The sequence below is a fragment of the Salvelinus namaycush genome, chromosome 2 (genome assembly GCF_016432855.1).
Source record: "Salvelinus namaycush isolate Seneca chromosome 2, SaNama_1.0, whole genome shotgun sequence".
Taxonomy (NCBI): domain Eukaryota; kingdom Metazoa; phylum Chordata; class Actinopteri; order Salmoniformes; family Salmonidae; genus Salvelinus; species Salvelinus namaycush.
The window spans coordinates 33703043-33723296 of record NC_052308.1 but is presented as its reverse complement, the minus strand read 5'-3'; the positions used below and the strand labels follow the sequence as shown (position 1 = coordinate 33723296).

Sequence of the window (20254 nt, the reverse complement as noted above, 5' to 3'; positions counted from 1 at the left end):
TCCTTACTCAACATTGACATGAGCGCTCCAAACAAAGGACGACGATTAAATTGACACAACTCGTAAATGAAATGAAATAAAGCACTTGTTTCTCACAAGTGTAGAATACGTTGTGCACTCTGCAAACAATATGTCCAGTCAGACAATGAGAACGGGAAGACTGGAATAATAACATTGAATACATTAAGAGAAATTACCGTAATTGTAGATTAGGAATTAACGGTAAATGTACTACTGGTGATGTATGTAATGGGGAATTGATATACACTAACAATCAAATGCAAACAATTCACACAATGAATGTGCACAAATTTGCGGGAGAGAGTGTATTTTGGAGAGAGAAGTGTATTGTGTATCTGGGTGCATGGTCAATCCGACATCTGCATTGGAGGTGATTCTGTCTGGCTATTACCATAAAGGCCTGATTTGGTGGAGTGCTGCAGAGATGGTTGTCCTTCTGGAAGGTTCTCCGATCTCCACAGAGGAACTCTGTCAGAGTGACTATCGGGTTCTTGTTCACCTCCCTGACCAAGGCCCTTCTCCCTCGATTGCTCAGTTTGGGCTGGACGACCAACTCTAGGAAGAGTCTTGTTGGTTCCAAAATTCCTCCATTTAAGAATGATGGAGGCAACTGTGTTCTTGGGGACATTCAATACTGAATAAATATTTTGGTACCCATCCCCAGATCTGTGCCTCAACACAATCCTTTCTCGGAGCTATATGGACAATACCTTCGACCTCATGGCATGGTTTTTGCTCTGACAACTGTGGGATCTTATATAGACAGGTTTGTGCCTTTCCAAATCATGTCCAATCAATTTAATTTACCACAGGTGGACTCCAATCAAGTTGTAGAAACATCTCAAGGATGATCAATGGAAACAGGATGCACCTGAGCTCAATTTCAAGTCTCATAGCAAAGGGTCTGAATACTTATGTAAAGAAGGTATTTCTGTTTATGAGATTAGAGAGATTAGTAGGCGAGCAGCCTCTAGTAAAGATTATGTCAAGTGTATTGCCTGCCTTGTGAGTGGGAGGGGACTGGGAAAGGGGGAGTTCAAAATGGGCAAGGAGGGGAAAGGGAGTTGGAAATAAATAAATCGAAGGCAGACATCGGGAGGTTGAAGTTGCCAAGTATGAAGAGTGGTGCGCCATCGTCAGGAAATGAGTTTATCAAGGTGTCAAGCTCATTGAGGAACTCTCCAAGGGCACCTGGTGGGCGATGGATAATAATGTTAAGCTTGACTGGACAAGCATGGAATTCTAAAGAGATGGAAAGGTGAGAGAGGGAGAAAAAATAATCGCCACTTAGGAGAACTGAGTAGACCTGTGCCACCACCACGTCGACCAGATGCTCCCGGACTATGAGAGAGAACATAGTCAGATGAAGAAGGAGCAGCTGGAGTAGCAGTGTTCTGTGGGGTGATCCATGTCTGTCAGGGCCAAACAGTCAAGGGTCTGAAGGGCAGCATAGGCTGAGATGAACTTGGCATTCTTGACTGCACATCGGCAGTTCCAAACACTGCCAGAGACCCAGAATTCCACATGGGTTGTGCTCGCAGGGTACACTAAATTAGAAGGATTGCAGCCAAGGGATGGGGAGCGTCTGTAAAGCCTACAGGGAGAGGTGCGAACAGGTATAGAAATACACACAGTTGACAAAGCTACAAAATAACCAAAATGACCATCTGTAAGATACTCAAGTGAGAGAATGGTGTGGAGCCTTCCTCCCTTTCCTTCCTGAGATGGAGCCTGAGAAGCTGGTTATATACACTCAGAAAAAAGATTAAACTACTCCCCCTCCAATACAGCCACTGATTACCAAAAACAAGTCACAGATTGACCTGCCCCTTGGTACTGGTTGATGTGACAACAACTATCTGCAAATTATGAGCAGTTCACAGGGAAGACAGGCAGCACTTAAAGGCCCTAGCTAGCAAAAAGACAGTACTAGACCACAACAGATAAAGGCAAAACATGTATACGTATCACTCCTGCAGATACCAGGAGTCCTCAAGCTATAGAATGAAGCACTATTTACAGGGCTATTTATACAGAAAATGGGTATATAACCCCTATAAACTTTATTTATAATTATGTGATAATTTAAGGTTGACAATAATTACATTACACAATTTGTGATATAATATCACAATCAGGATTATGCCTCTACTGCCATTCATTCCTATTAGACTGGTTTGGATTTCTCCCTGACCAATATGGCTGCCATTTTTACCCCTATTCTGTAACTTTTTGAGGGTTTTTGACCGCCCCTCTAGTAAATTAATAGGATCTCTATATTATATGGTTTAAATATTCCCCATGTAATGTCAATGGACAGCTAATATAGCTACCATAGAATGTTGAAGTGTCATGAAAATGCATCAAAATGCAGAAACTGCAATGACCCAACTCTCCAAATACATGGCTCTGGGTACACTCACAATGGCCGCCAGTCCACCCATTAGAGACATTAAATCGAATTAATCATTGACTTGAATGGGATTCCCGTTCTATTAATTCGATTTAAATTCCAGCACATGCGGTCAGGAGCGGGGAAGAGGAGAAAATGTGCATAAATTATATATATTTTTGGAATATAAAATTCCATGACGTTCACAGCCGTAAATACCCTCTTATGCTGACAACTTCTCCTTTTCTCATCCACTACTTTCCTCTTTCACTTCCCTCTCTTTCTGTAGCTTTTGTAGAATATGCAGACGTATGAAAAATCTCAAGAAAGTGCTGCATTAGACTCAAGTCGGTGCCCGTATTTATCCTAGATCAGTGTTTCAGACCCTGATCTCTACATTGAGTCACGGTATGGGTTTATTTCACTGAAGAGAATTCTCTACACAATCATTCACGCAGCCAAAGTATTTCACTAGATATTCACGTACTCTTTTGGTCCAACAGTCATTGGTGTGGACAACTCGTCACTCCGGATCGGATTGCGTAGAGCAAACTTCTTGAAATAGCTTTTCCTAGAATGGTTTAAATCAACAAGTGTTACCTAATGGTCTGTGCCATGCTAGTAAATACCCATAGACTTCCAGTCATTGTGCTAATGCTAGTTAGCATTGGCTTGCGAAACTACTTCTAACTTCCTTCAGACTCAACACAGAGACAAATACAAAATGGTATCCACGAGTTCATCTGACTTTAGGGAAGTAGAGAAAGGGCCTCATGGCCAAAATCCCGAAGCTTCCCAACAACTCTTCACACGTCAGTGGAACAGGTGAACTGGCTGTTCTACCGTTGTAGCCTATTTTAAAATTAAATGAGAGATTGGACGAAGGGTATCCTATTAATTTGTTGTATAGGCTCCTTTGGGAGTAGCCTATGAAACCATCAGTCAGAAAATGTGAGGAATTTTATTCTGCACTGATTATGGAAATGAAATAGGAAATTGATTCCTATTTCTAATTATTTTACATTTCAAAGATAAAATTGATTTTCACTCTTTTCACTAACGGCAAATGACTGCAACTTGTTATTATATACTTAATAAAAACATAAACGCAACATGTAAAGTGTTGGTCCCATGTTTCATGAGCTGAAATGAACGATCCTAGAAGTGTCCCATACATACAAAAAGAGTATTTCTCTCAAATGTTGTGCACAAATTTGTTTACATCCCTGATAGTGAGCATTTCTCCTTTGCCAAGATAATCCATCCACCTGACAGGTGTGGCATATCTAGAAGCTGAAAGCATGTATGGCGTCGTGTGGGCGAGCGGTTTGTAGATGTCAACGCTGTGAACAAAGTGCCCCATGGTGGGGTTGTGGAATGGGCAGGCATAAACTATGGACAACAAACACCAATTGCATTTTATCGATGGCAATTTGAATGCACAGATATACGATGGCGAGATCCACAAGCCAATTGTCGTGCCATTCGTCCGCCGCCATCACCTCATGTTTCAGCATGATAATGCACAGCCCCATGTCACAAGGATCTGTACACAATTCCTGGAAGCTGAAAATGTCCCAGTTCTTCCATGGCCTGCATACTCACTAGATATGTCATCCATTGATCATGTTTGGGATGCTCTGGATCGACGTGTACAACAGCGTGTTCCAGTTCCCGCCAATATCCAGAAACTTCGCACAGCCTTTGAAGAGGAGTGGGACAACATTCCACATGCCACAATCAACAGTCTGATCAACTCAATGTGAAGGAGATGCTGCATATACTGATTTGGTTTTCTGATCCACACCCCTACTTTTAAAAAAAGTATCTGACCAACCGAGGCAAATCTGTATTCCTAGTCATGTGTAATCCAAAGATTAAGGCCTAATTAATTTATTTCAATTGACTGATGTCCTTATTTGAACTGTAACTCAGTAAAATCTTTGAAATTGTTGCATGTTGCGTTTTTTTTCAGTGTGTTTTTATGAATAAGCCTGTCATCACTCCCCGCATTTGCACAAAATATGATTTGCCTGCTTGCAATGCAGTACTTTAACCACAAGGAATTGTGCATAGGCCTACGCATGGTCTAAAGTTTGCATTGAGGTAAGAACATTCTCACGTCAAGGTCAGTTTTTATAAATGCCAACTTTTGTGTGAAAACTGGTGCATGCATGTTTTGGGGTATAATTTGTACATATGTAACATTTATAAATGAGGCCCCAGGTGTTTGATGTAGCTGACTCTATGATGTCTCTGGTACCATCTTGACCTTCACTGGTAAAGGCCTCCCTCTAACGTGCATGGGAAACTCTATAGCATTTCTTTAGTCGTCGATCCCCTAGTCCTCCACCAGGCTCCAGAGGAAAAGTATAGTCACCACGCCACCACCAACCTCATGGCATTATCACAAAGACAGCCCAACAGAGTCATGCTGATGGATACACCAGGATTATATTAATTCACCATGTTTCTCCCTTCTCATCTGGTCCCACCTCATTTCGTGTGTGTGTGCTCGTTTCCAGGGCCGAGCCAAAGACTCATTGAAAACTACAGATACCCTTTGGCCAGTGTCATTTGAAAGTCTACTGTGATTTTGTAATAGTCACAGACATTAAGAGAAACGAGTTGGTGTTAAACACTTTTAGTGTTAACTCTAAACCTGTTGAACTGCTTTTAACTGATGAGTCCTGATGAGAGCATGAGCTCCGGGTTTCCTGTCTGCCTGAGTTTCTCTAACCTGGTTCTTCCCAACCCGAGGAATGTTAAATAAAAGAGGCTGTCTGATTCACATTAGCAGTGCGTTTTCCACCAAAGCCCTGCCAGCTAACTTTAGAATGGAGCCTTGTGGGGCTCACTCGGCTTACTGTGCATGAGGTGATCCCTTTTTCCCTTCCTCTTTAGCCTTTTTCTCGCTCTCTCCCACTCTCTCTTTCTCTTGCTTTCTCTTCGCTTTCTACCTCTTTGCCTCTCACTCTCCATTTACCTTTCTTTATCCCTCTTTTCTCCCCATATTCTGCCCCATGTTTTATATTATTTTTAAATGGGTCAGCAGATGTTAGAAAGGGGAGCGATATGGGAGGGGGAGAGGGATGTGGGAGAGAGATTGCCAAGACCAACAGTTTGGTTTTTGGTGTGGGCGGAGAGAGATGGACCCCTAAGAGAAGGGAGCGTTCAGTTCCAGACTTCTGCTCTGCACCCCACAGACTCTCATTTACATCCTGAAAATACCATTTAATGAGGAGAAACATTTTGCTTGTGTCTGTAAACAAATGTTTCCCCTTGAAGTGTTACTAATCATAGAAGGCTACTTTTGGGCAACACTTACAGATCTCCAAGGCTGGCATTGAGTTACAGTGAAGGCTCATCTTTCAGCTAATTAGCCGTTAGCAGGAGTTATGTTTGTATTCAGTTTGCAGTTTGAAAATATGGACCAATTAGCCATAATTATCAGTACAAACTCGTCCCCTGTTCTTCAAGGTTCGGAAGCTTTATTTTGGAGGCCATGAGCTGATCTTTGTTACCTATTCCTTGAACTCCCCCATGTAAGCCCAGGCAATGTTCATGGTATTGTGTAAAGCACTGAAACTTGGAGAGGGACTAACAGGAGAGGTGCGTCCATCCAATCTGTCTGACTCAAAAATACAAGATGCAGCCTGCCACCCAGGACTTTAGGTTTTTGTCCCAGATTTATAAGCACTCTCCGAACATGATGCTATGCTCGCACAAACAATGATTTCAAACAAATAACAGGCACAGCAACACCATTTCAGTAAACCGTGTTGCGCAACAACATCAAAGCAGTGTACAGCACATAGACCGTGTCTACACTTGACACTTACATGCGACTTCTGCTATCACAATATGAAGGTCACATTGAAAAGACAGATCCAGAAAAGCCTTATCGTGGTTGGATTGTGTTCAGATCTGGCTAACCACTTCAGAAAGTGGTTGTGCGCACATTTCTCCTCAGTCTGGGCGCAATCAGGCTTTCGAAAGCGCATACAGTGGGCAACGTCATCAGCACTTTGCCCACAAGTCAGAAAACGTGTGTTTTTAGGAGCGAGAGGCACCTTTTTTCATCAAACGTTGGAGGGAATGCATTCCTAGCGTCTGAGGATGTCTCTAATGGCTTCGTAAATGCTAGCCAACAAACTTATTTATCTTTGCTAGCTAGCTTGCTGGCTAGCTACAGAGGTTAGCTGGCTAGTTGGCTACAGGAGTTGACTACTGCCATCAAGTTGTGTGATTATCAGATTTAGCCTGTTCCACCGTTTGCAGAATGCATACTGCATTTGAATATAGTGTGGGAAAAGGGAATCCGAACACAATGTGGACAGTGTAGGAACATTTAAATGTAGGTGTAGATGCATGACGTTTTCGGAGTTCCATGATCAGAACTCCATGATCAGAATACAATAACTGCATGAACTTTCAAGTCTAGACATGGCCATAGTTACAGCTTTAGCATCGCAAACATCCTAGGAAAACATTTTACTGCATCCTATTTTAATGTAACAGATACAGTTGAAGTCGGAAGTTTACATACACTTAGGTTGGAATCATTAAAACTCGTTTTTCAACCACTCCACAAATGTCTTGTTAACAAACTATAGTTTTGGCAAGTCGGTTAGGACATCTACTTTGTGCATGACACAAGTCATTTTTCTAACAATTGTTCACAGACGGATTATTTCACTTAGAATTCACTGTATCACAATTCCAGTGGGTCAGAAGTTTACATACACTGAGATGACTGTGCCTTTAAACAGCTTGGAAAATTCCAGAAAATGTCATTGCTTTAGAAGCTTCTGATAGGCTAATTGACAGCATTTGAGTCAATTGGAAATGTATCTGTGGATGTATTTCAAGGCCTACCTTCAAACTCAGTGCCTCTTTGCTTGACATCATGGGAAAAACTGGTTCATCCTTGGGAGCAATTTCCAAACGCCTGAAGGTACCGCGTTCATCTGTACAAACAATAGTACGCAAGTTTAAACACCATGGGACCACGCAGCCATCATACCGCTCAGGAAGGAGACGCGCTCTGTCTCCTAGAGATGAACATACTTTGGTGCGAAAAGTGCAAATCAATCCCAGAACAACAGCAAAGGACCTTGTGAAGATGCTGGAGGAAACGGGTACAAAAGTATCTATATCCACGGTAAAACGAGACATATATTGACATAACCTGAAAGGCCGCTCAGCAAGGAAGAAGCCACTGCTCCAAAACCGCCATAAAAAAGCCAGACTACAGTGTGCAACTGCATGGGGACAAAGATCATACTTTTTGGAGAAATGTCCTCTGGTCTGATAAAAATAGAACTGTTTGGCCATAATGACCATTGTTATGTTTGGAGGAAAAAGGGGGAAGCTTACAAGTCAAAGAACATCCTTCCAACCGTGAAGCACGGGGGTGGTAGCATCATGATGTGGGGGTGCTTTGCTGCAGGAGGGACTGGTGCACTTCACAAAATAGATGGCATCATGAGGCAGGAAAATTATGTGGATATATTGAAGCAACATCTCAAGACATCAGTGAGGATGTTCAAGCTTGGTCGCAAAGGGGTCTTCCAAATGGATAATGACCCCAAGCATACTTCCAAAGTGATGTCCTTAAGCCATTTTGCCACAAATGTCAAGGTATTGGAGTGGCCATCACAAAGCCCTGACCTTAATCCTATAGAAAATGTGTGGGCAGACCTGAAAAAGCGTGTGCGAGCAAGGAGGCCTGCAAACCTGACTGTTACACCAGCTCTGTCAGGAGGAATGGGCCAAAATTCACCTAACTTATTATGGGAAGCTTGTGGAAGGCTACCCGGAACATTTGACCCAAGTTAAACAATTTAAAGGCAATGCTACCAAATACTAATTGAGTGTATGTAAACTTCTGACCCACTGGGGATGTGATGAAAGAAATAAAAGCTGAAATAAATCGTTCTCTCTACTATTATTTCACATTCCTAAAATGAAGTGGTGATCCTAACGGATCCTAAGACAGGGAATTTTTACTAGGATTAAAAGTCAGGAATTGTGAAACTGAGTTTAAATGTATTTCGCTAAGGTGTATGTAAACTTCCGACTTCAACTGTATGTTTATATTTTCTAATAGGTAAATGAGTTAGTAAATAAAAATCATAAGCCCTCTGTTCAGCAGCAATTTCACATTGAAATGTCTTTAACCCAATAAAACTCCAAATGGATGTGGACAGGGGAGGACTGGGGAGATTTGAAATGGAATGTTTTGGGCGACAGACAGACTGACGGATTGGCTGGTCCTGGGGAACAGTCAGTCGGGTGGCGTGGTTGGCCTGGAGTTCCAAATATAATCTGCTGAGTCATTCACTGAGTCCCACTTGTGGGCAAAGCCCTGTTCTGGTGTAGTCCACTCTGGCTCGGCAGCCCTGGGCAGGAGTCTGGCCGAGGCCCTAAGCACTCTAATAAGAAGACGATTAGCCTATTTATTTTTTATTTCACCTTTATTTAAACAGATTTCTATTAAATAAAGCCATACTGATGAAGCATCTTGGAGAGCGTAGCTTTCTCAAACAGGCTTTTCTGAACTACAGCAGGGCTTCCTCATCCTGGTCCTGGGGCATCATTGTGTTGCACTGTTTTGTTCCTGCCCAGCAACAACACACCTGATTCAGTTCATCAAGGGCTTGGTTAGATGATCAATTGAATCTGATGTGTAGGCTTCGTTCTGGGCCAGAACAAATAGTGCACCCATGTGGGTCCCCAGGACCAAGAAACTCTGATCTACAGTCTAACTTCCTGCTCACATTTTCACATTTGTTTAACCCATCCTCTGCTTCCCTGTCTCAGCATACAGGATGTTGTCATGCCACCAATTTCACACTGACCAGAGCTGAAGGCTGGTATTATCTTTTCCCCCTCGTGTGTGTGTGTGTGTGTGTGTGTGTGTGTGTGTGTGTGTGTGTGTGTGTGTGTGTGTGTGTGTGTGTGTGTGTGTGTGTGTGTGTGTGTGTGTGTGTGTGTGTGTGTGTGTGTGTGTGTGTGTGTGTGTGTGGAAAAGTAGTAATTTGGCCAATCTCAACCAGGGTAATGATGTGTTTGCACTTCCCCCTGCTGTGCCCTGACAAAGCAGACTCTTAGACAGCGGTTCACTGTTTATTCCCCGACAGTTGTACACGTTTCTTTGTGGTTGAACCTGTGTCTAAAAGTGCTGCACAGGGCACATCTGTATATAGAATCAGGATGATGTGATGGAGTTTGAAGGAAGAGTGGTGGTAGAACACTACAACAGGGAAAGATGGGAAAGGAGAGGAGGGATAGAAGAGATTCATTGAAAAGGTGCAGTACTGGCCTTTGTTAATGTTGGTCTAAATCAGGGATCATCAACTGCATTCAGCCACAGGCTTCTTGAGTGGATGGTCAGGGGGCTGAGATATAATTATAAATCATTTGTAGACTGAAAATTGATCGCAAGAAGCCCAAACAGAAAACATATTTGACTAAAGCATAATCATTTCAAACCTTGCTGATATTTGCATATGATCTCTCTACTATGGGTGGGAATATTTTCAAACAGATTTCCAAAATTGAAATAACGGAGCCGATTTGCTGGTGTTCTTACGGTCTTTTATGTCCAACATTTAAAAAAACGAATGAAATACAAATATATTATTTTTGCTCAGAAAACTTGGGAGTCCAAATTAAATTGGAACGCCAGTTGGGGATCCCTGGTCTAAATCATGTTTTGTCCCTGCCTGTGTTTCAGGTCCGCACAGCCGTGTGTCGCGGTGCCCACCCAACGAGTACCAGTGTGGTGGGATAGAGCTGTGTATCCACATGAGCAAACTGTGCAACGGAGTTCCGGACTGTACCGATGGCTGGGATGAGGGGCCGCACTGCAGAGGTACTGAACACACACCCACCCTCACTTCCTCCCTCCCTGCCTCTCTCTCCATCTCCCCCTATTCATGTAGCCTGTACAGATAGTACAGTGCATTGTATTTGTTGCCTAACCCTCCCCCAGACATTCTCTGCCCAGGCAGGGAATCTTGCAGCATTACAATGAAGGGGAGGTGGCCTGGCCATGGCAGATTGATTCTAGCATGGCCATGCACTAAGGCTTATCGTCCTACCCCCACATTAATGTACACAGAACATGCGTGCTGCCCACATCAGACGTTACTCTGTCTATAAAATTGGATTATGATTATGACGGATTACTGCAGATTTACATGTAAGAAACATGTGTAGGATTATAATAAACTGATTTTTTTCACCAGGCATTGTTGAATTCCCTTAGGGTTTTGCAAGTCTGGCTACCTACAGTATTTCTCCCATTTCTGGCCCTGGTTAACTATTATTGACCTGAATGTGCTTAATGTATAGGACAGAGTGGACAGACACGTTATACAGTAAAATTATAAAAAACATTAAAGCTAAATTATTAAGCGAATTTTTTGCAAAGGTCTTTGTCCTCGTCTAATGTAAGGCTATAGAAAGCTGTCCCCATCCCTCTCTTTTCCCTTTCCCCCTCTCTCTAATCTCTGTACCACTCCTCTTTCATCCCCCTCTTTTAATTAGCCCCCACCCCTTTCTTTTTCTGTCCATCCGTATTATCACACTCTTATGTTGTTTCTCATGGGAGATGTTGTTGTCAGGACTATACTGCCCATACTTTAGCTACAGCTCTGTAAGCAGGTGTGAGTGTATAAAGCGGGTCAGACTTCTAAACGTGTGTGTGTCAATTTGTGTCTGTGTGCACACTGTGACTCTGGCTTTTCCAAAACAAAAACTGGGCGCACACTCAAATCATGATTATCCAGCCTGGATTACCTATTTTCCAAAATAACTGTGCCAACGAAAGTTCTTAACTGAAAACACGTGCTGATTCTGATTTGGTTGGCTAAACGGAGAGAAAGAAAAACGTGATCGTGTGAAAAGCCTGACAGTGGATCTTTATTGGACGGGTGAGCTAGAGGACAGGATGGCTGGATAGATTGGTGTTAGCTGAAGCACTAAAGGTTGTCTAATACCCATGGCTGGTACAATCCATGAATGGGTCATGGTTGGCCAATGGCATAAATTGGAGAGGGGGGGGTAAAAAAATAGTACCCTACTACTAAGGGCTGGGAATTATCAGGGACCTCACGATACAATATTATCATGGTACTTAGGTGCCGATACGATATGTATTGGGATTCTCACCATTCTATATGTAATGCGATTCCATACTGCGATTTAATGTTCCAAACATATTGCTCACCATGTCTGCTGCAGATGAACAAGCGAGAGAGCATGAGAAAATACATTTTGATCAGTCATGGAAATAAAGTGCTGGAAACATGTTGGCTCACTATTTCAAAACTAGAAGAACAAGCTATAGGATGAAAAACACCAGAGTTTTTGTGCAAAATAGCAAATCATCTACCTAGCAAAAACAAAACAAACATTATTTTTACAAATCGACATATGGAGTCTTAAGTATCAATATAATATCGTCCAAAATAATATTGTGATACGTAACTATCAATTTTTTCCCCCCATTCACTACCTATTACTAGACTAGAATATTTGAGTATCTGTTATACAGTGCTTCTGTACTGTGTGCACAAGGAAATGTCCACACCCACATTCACTTCAATACATACTGCACTCACACTAACACATATTCCCTCTCTTTCACACACACACACACACACACACACACACACACACACACACACACACACACACACACACACACACACACACACACACACACACACACACACACACACACACACACACACACACACAGGTGTACTGTATGTGTTAGTGTAACACTAGGATTTTAAGTGTGGTCAACACCACAACCACTTCTTTGCATCCCATGAGACACCTGTCACCTCAATTCCCATCCCTTCATCCTTCCATCCCTTCATCCTTCCACCCCTTCAGAAGGATTAAATATTTATGGCAGTAACACGGAGAGAGGCGGGACATCAAATTTTCATGCCGCTTCACGCTGGCAGGGCTTTGAGTGGTGTGGGTGTGCGCGTCTCCATAGGCCGGCTTTCATCTTCCCAGGTAGTCAAATGGCAAGTTAGCGGGTTACCCATCCTTCATACATTCCTCATGGTTATCAGAGTGCTCACATCAATACCCCCCCCCCCCCCCCCCCCCAATGATGACTCCAATGATTCCCACAATTGTGTGAAGTTGGCTTTTGGGTGGTGGACCTTTTCTTGATACACACAGGGAACTGTTGAGCGTGGAAAAACACAGCAGCGTTGCAGTTCTTGACACAACCGATGCACCTAATACCATAACCCCTGTTCAAAGGCACTGAAATCTTTTGTCTTGCCCATTCACCCTCTGAATGACACACATCATGTCTCAAGGCTTGAAAATCCTTCTTTAACCTGTCTCCTCCCCTTCATCTACACTGATTTTTATGTGGATTTAAAAAGCGACATCAATAAGGGATCATAGCTTTCACCTGGATTCACCTGGTCAGTCTATGTCATGGAAAGAGCAGGTGTCCTTAATGTTTTATACATTCGTTGTACCTTGACCTGCAATGTCCCATTGGTGTGTCTGCGTCGCGGTACCCCCATTGTAACACAGTGACATTGAGGTGGTGGTGTGATTTATGGGACACCTTGTAAGTTACGCCTGCTAGTGCTTCTACGGAGCTTTCAGAAGTTTGATAAAGCAATGTAGCTATGGATTGCCACCAGCAATGGGCAAATGTGCTGACTTGTGTTTCATATTTTGTGCTACTCAACGATAATGTTCTGAACTGTGGAAAACAAACAAGGAGCCAGCTACTTTAGGTGCCCCACCTTTAAGAACAAACTCTTAGTTTGAAACTTTAGTTCCCTCTACCTCTATCTATTTCCCTCTCTCCCGTCTTCTCTCTCCCTTTCCCTCTACCTCTCATTCTCTTTCTCTCCCTCTCTTCTCCTCTCTTTCCCCTCCTTTCTCTCTCCTCTCCCCTCTCTGGTGTATAGTGACAGTGAATGGGCTGCTGTTGCCCTTAAACGGTGTGAGTGATAGATATTATCCAGGTCTAATGTGACCGCTGCTGTTTTGTCTCTGCTGCTCTGACTCAGAACACTGGCCCGGCATACACAGGTTTTCTCACAGGATGTAGTGGTGACAACTCGTGACTCTGTGAGATGACAGAGAGGTGTGTCATTGTGTGAGCGTGTGACAGCAATATTAAGGCGTGTATGGATGAACGATTCAGTGTGTGGTTGTGTGTGTGTTTGAGGTCCGCCTTGGCACAGGCCTGTCCTGCCTATGAGGGATTGATTAGTGCCGGGCTGCAGTGTTTGCCTGTGGATTTCTCTCCCTGGCCAGGCACACAAAAACCCCATTGTGTGTGTGTGATGGGGTGTGTGGATGCCCGCAGCTAGGGCCAGCTCTCTGTACATCCCTTTACCACCACTAAACACCCACACACAACACACACACCTCACAACACACACACCTCACACAACCTACTCTCCCACTCTCCCACTCTCTCTCCCAAAATCACCCACTCTTTAACATGCACACATACACTCCTCCATGCACTGACTTCTCCTCTCTTGGGTATGAGTACAGTTCACTGGGTTTTGGGAGCATTGATTGCCCATAGGAAGCTGAGAGGTGCACTTTTTCCAAGGCCCAGGGGCCCATTTTTTATCCCCAGGCTTTCCTGCTTCCCTATGCCCAGAGGCAAGCCCCCAGCTCTGGGTCTGGTGTGGCAGACAATGTCCTATATGGCTAGAGCCTGGGCTACTGATTCCAACATATAAAATTACTGTTTTGCAGTTTTTAGAGTGATTTATTGTCCATGATGGACAGACGTATCTAAGGATCTAAGGTAAAGATGATCAACCTAAACTCAGCAAAAAAAGAAACGTCCTCTCACTGTCAACTGCGTTTATTTTCAGCAAACTTAATATGTGTAAATATTTGTATGAACATAACAAGATCCAACAACTGAAACATAAACTGAACAAGTTCCACAGAAATTGAATAATGTGTCTCTGAACAAAGGGGGGGGGGTCAAAATCAAAAGTAACAGTCAGTCTCTGGTGTGGCCACCAGCTGCATTAAGTACTGCAGTGCATCTCCTCCTCATGGACTTCACCAGATTTGCCATTTCTTGCTGTTCAAGCTCAGTCAGATGATGCTGTGACACACCGCCCCAGACCATGATGGACCCTCCACCTCCAAATCGATCCCGCTCCAGAGTACAGGCCTCAGTGTAACGCTCATTCCTTCGACGATAAACGCGAATCCGACCATCACCCTTGGTGAGACAAAACTGTGACTCTTCAGTGAAGAGCACTTTTTGCCAGTCCTGTCTGGTCCAGTGACAGTGGGTTTGTGCCCATAAGCGATGTTGTTGCCGGTAATGTCTGGTGAGGACCTGCCTTACAACAGGCCTACAAGCCCTCAGTCCAGCCTTTCTCAGCCTATTGCGGACAGTCTGAGCACTGATGGAGGGATTGTGCGCTCCTGGTGTAACTCGGGCAGTTGTTGTTGCCATCCTGTACCTGTCCCGCAGGTGTGGTGTTCGGATGTACCTATCCTGTGCAGGTGTTGCTACATGTGGTCTGCCACTGCGAGGACGATCAGCTGTCCGTCCTGTCTCCCTGTAGCGCTGTCTTAGGCGTCTCACAGTACGAACATTGTCATTTATTGCCCTGGCCACATCTGCAGTCCTCATGCCTCCTTGCAGCATGCCTAAGACACGTCCACACAGATGAGCAGGGACGCTGGGCATCTTTATTTTGGTGTTTTTCAGAGTCAGTAGAAAGGCCTCTTTAGTGTTCTTAATTTTCACAACTGTGACCTTAATTGCCTACCGTCTGTAAGCTGTTAGTCTTAACGACCGTTCCACAGGTGCTGGTTCATTAATTGTTTATGGTTCATTGAACAAGCATGGGAAACAGTGTTTAAACCCTTTACAATGAAGATCTGTGAAGTTATTTGTGTTTTTACGAATGATCTTTGGAAGACAGGGTCCTGAAAATGGGATGTTTATTTTTTTGCTGAGTTTACATGGCAATAAGCCTGAGCTAGGGAAAGGGAAGAGGGATACCGATTTTAATTAAAATTTATTATGATCCCCATTAGCGACAGCTAGTATTACTGAGGTCCGACACATAACAGAAAATACATTTCAGACAAAAGACTTTACAATCGACATTTAAAAACATTAACATGTAGTGTGTGTGCATCTGTCAGTTACCCATACATGTCAGTACATACACACAACAAGTAGGTCACATAGCGGAGAGGCATTGTGCTGTGAGGTGTTGCTTAATTTGTTTATTTAAACCATATTTGCTGTTCACTTGCTCTGTATAAGATGGGAGTTCCATGCACTCATGGCTCTGTATAACACTGGACCTGGGGACTGTGAAAAGACACCTGGTGTCATGTCTGTGTCAGTGCTGTATGTAAGTTGACTACGTAAAAAATTGGGAATTTCCAAATAAAAAACAAGAAGTGATGCATTAAGTCTTACCTCCAACAATAAGCCAAGAGAGCCTGGCATGCATAGTATTAATAGTCAGTTGCACACCTGAATGCATTCAATCGAAATGTATCTTCCGTTTTTAACCGAAGCAGAGAGGCGGCGGGGCTGTCTTAATTGACATCATCGGCGCAGTAGTTGTTGGGGGTTATCTGCCTTGCTCAAGGGCTGAACAAATTTTCCACCTTGCCAGCTCGGGGTTTCGACAAGCAACTTTCCGGTTACTGTCCCAATGCTCTAACCGCTAGGCTACCTGCTGTCCCCAACTAGTCAGTCTTCCAGGGTTGTGAAAACCAAGTAGGCTATTTGGCAGTGTAACGATGTGCACTGAGAGTCGGGAAGCAAGTTCAGGGAGTGAGGGTTTTAATAAGTAAATGCAACACAAAACAAGAAACACGAACAACACACAGACTTAACACTGGAACAGAAACAATAACACCTGGGGAAGGAACCAAAGGGAGTTATTTATATATATATATATGGAAGGTAATCAGGGAGGTGATGGAGTCCAGGTGAGCCTGATGATGCGCAGGTGCGTGTAACGATGGTGACAGGTGTGCGCCATAACGCGCAGCCTGGTGACCTAGAGGCTGGAGAGGGAGCACACGTGACAGGCAGCAGACACACTGAGAGCAATGAAAGTAACCTACTTCCCTGTCTCATCTACAGATATATATTCCTTAACCCTCCTGTTGTGTTTGTTTCATGTTAATTAATTCTGTGTTCCCGGTCCAAAATGACTGCCCCATTATAGCTGATTATAAATCCATAATATTACATATATTATCACCTAATGTTGTGTTAGATCTTTTTATCTACTTAAGTTATTGTGAACATTGCAAGTTTTGAACTTCTATTTGCTATTTATGGCCTGTAGGCCTCATTGACCGGAGCTCATACAACTAGTTTTTGAGTAAAAAATGCATAATGTATGGATTATTTTGACTATAACAAATACTCAGATGAAACATATTGTGCTATTTATCACAGACTACTTTGTGTCAAAGTTTAACAAGACTCTCTCCTCCTCAAAAGTGTCATGATCAAAGATATGATCAAGAGCCTCACATATAGCATATCGTTTGGTCATTGTACTGCCAAAGAACGAATTGTGAGCAAGGCCTTAAAAAAGCTTTATATACCAGAGCTGCGAGAAAAGTTCTATATATTATTGAAACCATGTTGCGATTGTAAGTGAGAATGCCAACAGGTGTGGTTCCCGTGGGGGAAAGATTCTATTGGGGGAAGATTCCCGTGGGAGTTGCCATGGAAGCCAAGAAGGGGAGTGAGGTTGGGATGGGGTGTGTGTGTGTTCAAACACACATGCATGTGTGGGTCTGGGAGAGGAAGTGTGTCCATCTGATGAATGGGCATGTGCCTGAACTCAATTTTATTCACTAATTGTAGTCTCACCCATTCATTTCTAATGTCTGGTCATTTTTGACCGGGAACACCACAGGTGTATAAAAGTTAAATAAACTCATCAAAAAAATCGAAAAATCATCAAAATGTATTTTGTGTGTTCAGATGCCCTGTGTGGACAAAGTCATGGATCCTTATGACAATCAGATTAAATGAACTACATTTTTCAGGGCGAGAACTTGTAAATTGGTCCAATTCGACCGGAACACAGCAGGAGGGTTAAAGTAATATCCTTTTATTTACGGAATATTTATGAATTCCCCTTTTCTCTGTCATGCCAATACCCTCTTCCTGTGTCCTGCTCCCTTCTCCACCGCTCCTCGACTCTCATCTACCCTCTACCCTCTTCCAGCCCATCCGTTGTTTTTACAGACATTGCCTCTCAATTGCTCCTCAATGTGACTCCAACGTATCCTTTCCTATCTCTTCTCCCTCTCTCCCGGTCTCTCTACAGAATTCGCCGCCAACTGCACTCTGTCGAGTTGCCAGGACAACTGTTCGGTGACTCCGTCGGGCACTGCATGTTACTGTAAGAGTGGATATGAAATAGGGCTGGACGGCAAAACATGTAAAGGTGAGTTCCACCAACCGGAAAACCTTTAGTCTTCTAGACATTGTGACAACCTACAGCCTGCTATTGGCTTTATAAACAGCAGGCCTGGCCTATACCTAATTTAACCTAATTGTAAAAGTCTAGTGGGCAATTATTCCTGGTCAAAGGAATTGTCCCATGTGTGACGTCTACTGTGTGTTGTGGCCAGATTTTGACGAGTGCAGTGTGTACGGGACCTGCAGCCAGTCCTGTACCAACACAGAGGGCTCGTACACCTGCAGCTGTGTGGAGGGCTACCTGCCTCAGCCCGACAACCGCTCCTGCAAGGCCAAAAATGGTAGGTATTAACCACCTGTCACCGCTACCACCACTCACCTCTTCTTTTTTTTCTTCTCAACGGCCCCCTCAATGCTTTCCAAGGGGCTTTTGATATAGCGTAAATATACTGTGCGGAATTCTTATGAGCTGTTGACCACTTTGTTGATCGCCTACCTTTACACACCACTCACTCTCCTCTCCTAGTACCAGTAGAAAGGAACTCGGTGCTGCTGATCGCCAACAGTCAGAACATCCAGGCCACGTCTCTGAGCGGCACCACAATCAGCCTGCTGTCCACCACCACCAAGCAGACCACTGCCATGGACTTCCTCTACGCCCAGGAGCAGGTCTGCTGGATCCACGTTGGCGACTCGTCGGCCTCCACCCACCTCAAGTGTGCCAAGATCCCCAACCTCAAGAGCTTCGCTGACGAGAGGGTCATCAACATCTCCCTCAGCCTGCACCGTGAGTACTATAGTACAATATAATACAACACAATACATCAACATCTCCCTCAGCCTGCATCGTGAGTACTATAGTACAATATAATACAACACAATGCATCAACATCTCCCTCAGCCTGCACCGTGAGTACTATAGTACAATATAATACAACACAATACATCAACATCTCCCTCAGCCTACACCGTGAGTACTATAGTACAATATAATACAACACAATACATCAACATCTCCCTCAGCCTGCACCGTGAGTACACTGTAGAATAGTATGCTATACACTATAAAAGGTCACACTTTATTTGGATAGTCCCATATAGATGGCCATACTGTCTGTTGATAAGCAACTTGCTAAGGGTTAGGGTTAGGTTTAGAATAGGGTCCCGAGTGGCCTAGCGGTCTAAGGCACTGCATCACAGTGTCTAGAGGGGTCACTACAGCCCCTGGTTCGATCCTGGGCTGTATCACAACCGGCCGTGATCGGGAGTCCCATAGGGCGGCGCACAATTGGCCCAGCATCGTCCGGGTTAGGGGAGGGTTTGGCCGGGGTAGACCGTCATTGTAAGTAAGAATTTGTTCATAACTGACTTGCCCAGTTAAATAAAAACATTTACAAAAACAAGGGTTAAGGTTAGGGTTTGTGGATGGTTAGTTGAAATGTTGTTGACAGTTATTGAACATCTACTGAAAATCTACATGGGACTATCCAAATAAAGTGTTACCCTATAAAATAGTACCTGACAACATCAACATCTGCATCACTATAGTATAGTACAATACAGTATAATACACCTCACTTTGCCTGCACTGTGAGTGCACTGTAGGAGAGTATGGTACAGTAAGATACAGTATAGTATTACTACATAACTATACAATAGTTTTTAGTACACTACATCGTCTCATACCACACTGCTCAAGGTGAGTAACAGTCAGATAATACACCATCAACAGCTACACCATCAAGTACATTAACATCTACACTGTGAAAACAGCAAACAGTTAGTACAATAGAGTACCCTCTGTTACAGCATGAAGAGTTGAGTGGAGTACACTGTTACAACACAGCATGCACATTACATCATAGCATCGACATCTCCCTCTGTTTGTCTACACCAGTCAACTCCAGTTGAATATGACACATACTGTGGCAGCTCTACACGTAGAGGAAGTGTTGTGTGTGTGTGTGCCTGCGTTTCCTGCGTGTGCGTGTGTTGGTGTGTTAACACTTTAGCCGGAGTTGTGTAACGGCCAGTTTGGAAAAATTCCGAAGTAATTTCTCTTCCAGTAAAAAAAAGCAAGAGGAAAAACAGAGCCTGTGGATCTAAGGGAAAACATGTGTGTATGAGCGTGTGTTTAGCTTATAGGTCCACCCCCCTCTCTCCCCCCGTCTCCCCTCCCTGTCCCATCTCCCCTCCCTCCACTCCCATCTTGCCTCCCTACCTCCCCCAGTTTACTGCACACTCATGGCCTGGTTTTAGAGGAGACTTTCCACTATGAAACAGAGTAAAAACAGCACCACATCCAGTACTGGTACATACCTGTTTATTACAGGTCCCCTTGTGGACCACACTTGACAACATTACAGTTTTTAATGAGT

At 43.7% G+C, this 20254-nt stretch overlaps 1 protein-coding gene across 1 annotated transcript in view; it reads left to right on the top strand.

Moving 5' to 3' along the window:
- LOC120021297 (low-density lipoprotein receptor-related protein 1-like) overlaps positions 1–20254 on the top strand; it is a 191575-nt gene that overhangs the window by 73915 nt on the left and 97406 nt on the right. The window contains exons 5-8 of the mRNA XM_038964998.1: positions 10155–10292; positions 17782–17901; positions 18089–18217; positions 18403–18663. Coding sequence (XP_038820926.1) covers positions 10155–10292; positions 17782–17901; positions 18089–18217; positions 18403–18663 — 648 coding nt within the window. The remainder of the gene's footprint in view (positions 1–10154; positions 10293–17781; positions 17902–18088; positions 18218–18402; positions 18664–20254) is intronic.